General features: G+C 41.0%; 1 protein-coding gene across 1 annotated transcript; it reads right to left on the bottom strand.

Moving 5' to 3' along the window:
• Positions 1-1,708: 1,708 nt before the first annotated feature.
• Positions 1,709-5,287, bottom strand: atp2b4 (ATPase plasma membrane Ca2+ transporting 4; the record flags this gene model as incomplete). The annotated part of the gene is made up of 2 exons (XM_042514346.1): positions 1,709-1,834; positions 5,030-5,287. Coding segments are annotated over 2 exons (384 nt in total), but the record flags the coding sequence as incomplete, so codon positions are not given.
• Between the last annotated feature and the right edge of the window lie 201 nt (positions 5,288-5,488).

Raw genomic sequence — 5,488 nt, 5'->3', positions numbered from 1 at the left:
TGAAACCAAAGTAATAACCAGTAGCGATCTCAGCATCTGAGATTCAACAATCTCAGTATCACTACTTACGATGACAGTCAACATACAACATCACACAACTTTGTCAGTGCTAGATAATCATTAGGTGCTGGGTTTTGGACCTTCTGACTTAATTTACCCCAAAGGGCAAAGAGGAGAAGAGTCGGGTTCAGTGCCTAGGTGTTCTCGGAACAATTGAGTTTTCAATTGTCTCTTAAAAGTAGAAAGGGACTCAGCAGAATGCACAGAGTTTGGAAGTGTGTTCCACCATTTGGGAACAACAGAAGAGAAGAGTCTGGCTAGAGATTTAGAGCCGTGCTGGGCTGGAAGCACCAGGCGTCTTTCACATGCAGAGCGTAGTGGGCGAGGAGGACAGTAGACCTGCATCAGGGATTCCAGGTAGGCTGGAGCAGTTCTTGTGATTGTTTTGTTAGCCAAGAGAAGTGCTTTGAATTTGATTCTGGCTGCCACTGGAAGCCAGTGAAGAGAAATTAGCAGCGGGGTGACATGTGCTCTTTTGGGCTGGTTGAAGACCAGACGTGCTGCTGCATTCTGGATCATCTGAAGAGGTTTGAATGAGCATGCAGGGAGGCCTGCCAGAAGAGAGTTGCAGTAGTCAATGCGTTAGATCACAAGAGCCTGAACCAGAAGCTGTGTGGCCTGTTGGGTCAGGAAGGGTCTGATCTTCCTGATGTTGTAGAGGGCATAACGGCAAGACCGAGAAACTGAGGCCACATGAACCTTAAAGGTCAGCTGGTCATCAATCATGACACCCAGGTTTCTGGCTGAGTTTGTGGGCACAAGTAGGCTCGAGTCAAGTTGGACACTGATCCGAGGCTGAACAGATGGACAAGCTGGAAAGACCATGATTTCGGTCTTAGACAGATTTAGCTGAAGGTGGCGTTCCTTCATCCATGTGGAGATATCAGCCAGACACGCTGATATCCGAGCTGAGACCGTTCTGTCATCAGGTGGAAAGAAGAGGAAGAGCTGAGTGTCATCAGCATAGCAGTGGTAGGAGAAACCGTGGGAGCGGATCACTGCACCGAGTGAGGTGGTGTACAGAGAGAAGAGTAGGGGACCAAGCACCGACCCCTGAGAAACCCCTGTCGATAGGCCATGTGACCTAGACACCTCTCCTCGCCATGACACTGAAGGATCTGCCTGTGAGGTAGGACTTGAACCACCATAGGACAGAACCTGAGATGCCGAGCTCAGAGAGTGTGGAGAGGAGGATTGTTAGAATTTAATAAATCAAAGCAGGATCCATTGTGCTTTTATTGTGAAGGACCTGGCTCATCTTGATGTTTTTGTTGTGGACTTGAAGCTTCCAGTCAACAGTTGGATGTTAGCGTTAGCAGATACTGAAACAGATACCATGGTTTAACCGTGAGGATTCATTCACTGTGAGCGGGCAACAAACTAACAGTTCTCTAGTTCATATATTACTAATATCTGCAAGTCGTACTGGGTGCTCTGTGGTCACAAAAATGTGACTTAGTCACAATCGGAGCTCTCAATCTGTTACCGCAGTTAAACCTGTTGATTTATCCTCTGTAAGCTGGTAACAAACTAACAACAAAAATGTGTCTATACCTACAGAGACAGACAGACAGAAATGCCATAATGAGCAGATGATATCCTCCAAGTAGCACAAAGGTGACAGAGAGCAAAATCTGTGAAAACTGACCTGAGAGCAGCATAGGGTCCTTATCCACAGACTTGCGTACGTGGTCGGACTCTCCTGTGAGGGAGCTCTCATCTATCTTCAGATCGTTGCCTTGGACCAAGATACCATCAGCTGGCAGCAGATCCCCTGAACACACACATCCACAGATCAGTGTGGGATTCACCTTGTAGTTTATGTCCTTTTTGGCCTGGGGTATGTCAATGCATGCGCGTCCAACAGGGACATTTACATACCAGTATCACTTGTAGATAATATTAGGTTATACAAACATGATACAGAGATCAGCAGTACAGATGAAGCAGAAATAGTCACATCATAAAGATGAAATAGGAGGACAATTTCATATTAAGATTATGGTGACCAAAATTATCCTTTATCAGTATTTTCACAGTATTGTTAAAATTTGCTGAAAAAGCACCGATACGCACGTCAAAGTCCTTTCACCAAGTTTTATATTGAACGCTTAAAATAAAACAATCAGCACTATTCACTTTCTGTTTGCATAAATATTTGAATAAAAACAGCCGATACTTTACTTGAACATTTGAAAGCCATATCAAACATGAATCAACATTAGCAGCCTGCCTCTGAAATGCTTGCTCAAGTGTCTGTGTCACTGTAGATGAGGACAAGGGACCAGCAGCATCACAGGGTTTGCCTGCTGCACACCCACTCTGTAAACAAGGACTAGCAAAACAAACCCACGTAGCATGCTGCGCCTGCAGCTGGGAGACTGCTGCCAACTTCAGTTAATGCTGGACAGGATTTACTGTGACTATTTCAAAGCACAATAAATAAACACTGTTTTAATAATAATTAAAATTTGAAATTGTAATGCATTGTAAAATCTGATAAGTTGATTTTACTTTTCAAAAAAATCTAGGAAATCGAAAAATGTAAGTACTGTGGTAATCCACATTATAGAAGAGCAATACAGACATTCACCAGAGACTGCTGCTTCTTTAAGAAGCAGAGTTCAGACTTGAGGGAAGGGTATTCTGGGAAATGGATTTTGGGAGTTTTGTTGTTAGCGCGGTTTTAGTTTTTACCAGGGATGATCTGTGCGCTTGTAGAGTAAACAGACTCGACTTGACTCAGTCTCTTCGTCTTGTCATTCCTACACTCCCACAGGGCCATAAAACTTGAGATAAAAGCAGAGTCTCAATGAAACCACAATACAATCATTGTTGATTTTACTGACACCATGAGCACCAAAGAAGATGATATTATCAGCATTTTAAGCATGAGGGGATGCAAAAAAACAAGATTAGTAGATGCAGAAGTCTATTTTCTTCTTCTTCTTCTTTTCTTATTTATATTCTAATTTTTTTAACAACATCAATAAACCAAGTTTACTTTGCTATATATTCATATTCCAAAACATGTTAACAAAACAGAACTCACAGATCTCTTTAATTCATCACCAGCTAAACCCACTTTGTCATTATGAAGTTAAGTCAGACGAACTTGTTTTACTGAAGTTGTAATTTCATTTATTTTCAAGTTAGAACAACTTCACAAAATTAAGCAAAGACAGCTACATTCCAAGTAACTTAACACTTAGATATAAAGTTAACATAAATTTAAATCTATAGTTATATTTATTATATTTTCTTCCTTTTTCAAGACAATTGGTTTCAAAGATTATTTTAACTAAGATCAACTTGATTTTACAGTGTACTAACCGTCTGGAATTTACCGTGGTTTATCATGAAACAGGCTCACTCGCATTTTCTCTGAGAGTAAGATCAGAAGGTTGATACCACTCGGGTCGCTGTGCTGAATTTGATACTATGTGCAGCCAGGAGGTGATTAACTTAACATAAAGTGGGTATTTTGGGTAAACAGCTTGCCTGGCTACAAATGAAGGTAACTAGAATTACCGCCTCGTGGTTGGATGCTTCGGCCAACCAGTCAAGTTGCAGTTACATTTTACGTTCATGTCTTTCCAGATTCAGATCTAGCCATGACAGCTGACAGTGTTTCTGAAACTGATCTTGTTGCAAAGAAGCTAAAAAATCCCAAAAATCAATACTTGGCACACTTTTTTCTGTCACTAATTTTTAATCTCATTACTTCAGTGTCTGAACAAAAATCTCTTCCCCTCTGTTCCTGAGTTATGGCATTGAATAATGGACAGAAAAACTTTTTTTTTTTGCAAAACATTATGATATCACAGTAAAGTTGACATTTGACCATTTGGATCTAAATTCAATTCAATTTAAAACTTTATTAACGACTAAGGTCAAAGCGAGAACACAATAAAAACAAAATAAATTAACAAAATAATATTAATAATGGTAATGAAAAGGGGACATAAAAATGATGAAATATATAAAAATATAAAAAACAGTCCAGGGTCAGTTAGGCATTTACATACAGGCATGAACGCCAGTGGCTCCAAATTCCAGACTTAAAGCTCACTTCAGTTTAGGATTGGCTAAAGCCAAAATAACTCAATTTTCAGATTTTACCACCCTAAACATATACCTATAATCATCATTTTATCCGGTAGACATTTGTGTGAAATTATGCCACAATAAGTGTATCAATTCTTGAGTTATTGCAGAAAACATGTTTTGTGAGGTCACCTTTGGCCACAAAAATCTGATCAGTTCATTCCTCATACCAATGGATGTTTGTGCCAAATTTGAGAAAGTTCCCAAAAGGTCTTCTTGAGGTATTGCATTCATGAGAATGAGATGGACAAAGGGTCACAGTGACCTTAACCTTTGACCTTTGTCAACCAAAATCTAATCAGTTCATTCTTGAGCCTAAGAGGACGGTTGTGCCAAATTTGAGAATATTCCCACAAGGCCTTCTTGAGATATTGTTTTGACCAGAATGAGACAGAAGCAAGTTCAAAGTGACCAGAGTCTAATCAGCAAAGCTATGTGGACATCTGTGCTAAATTTGAAAAATTCCCCCAAGGCGTAACATGAATTGGACAGATGGACAAACACATGTACGTGCATCTGGACATTGGTAAAATTTAGAGGTGCTAGTAGGGTGATTCTCCTACCTTTGGACAGAGCCAGGCTAACTGTTTCCCTGTGTTCCCAGTCTTTATGCTAAGCTAATCACCTGCTGGCTGTAGCATCTGCAATCTTTCTAATAATACTTAGTGAACAGACATGAGAGTACCATCTACCTTCTCATCTAACTTCCAGCAAGAAAGCAAATTACTTTATTTCCCAAAATGTCAAACTATTTGTTTAACCCATTGAATCCTGAGCACATTGGCATGATTTCTTTCAAAAACATGGAAGAAAGGCATGAGCAACAAAAGAAGTAAGTAAGCGTTTGCGATGGTCTCCTTACCGTATTTGACCTGCGCCATGTCCCCCACCACCATGTCCGCCACAGGGATCTGGATGACGTTTCCTTTACGCACAACGGTAAATTTCTGTTCTTGTTCAATCCGACTCTGCAGACCCCGGAACTGCTTCTCTTTGGACCAGTCATTAAACGCCGTCACCAGGACGACACACACGACAGACAGCAGGATGGCGGCGCCCTCAATCCAGCCAGTGTCACCTTCACCCTCATCCTCTGCAGACGCCGCCACATTCCCACACGCTGGAGAGAGGGGAGCGGAGGGATGGAGGGTTAGACATTTTGTGACATCACAACTGAATCAACTTGTATTTAACCCACCTAAAGCACCAGTTGGCTGGTGGTATGGATAGTTTAGATAGTCTCACTATATTTCACATATGTTACCAAATGTAGATGGAAAGCAAAGTTAAGGGGACAATCTGTGATCCAAATGTAAAAAAA

The sequence above is a fragment of the Plectropomus leopardus genome, unplaced genomic scaffold (genome assembly GCF_008729295.1).
Source record: "Plectropomus leopardus isolate mb unplaced genomic scaffold, YSFRI_Pleo_2.0 unplaced_scaffold14137, whole genome shotgun sequence".
Taxonomy (NCBI): Eukaryota; Metazoa; Chordata; class Actinopteri; order Perciformes; family Serranidae; genus Plectropomus; species Plectropomus leopardus.
Note: the sequence above shows the minus strand (reverse complement) of the source record. Positions and strands in the feature narration are given on the sequence as shown.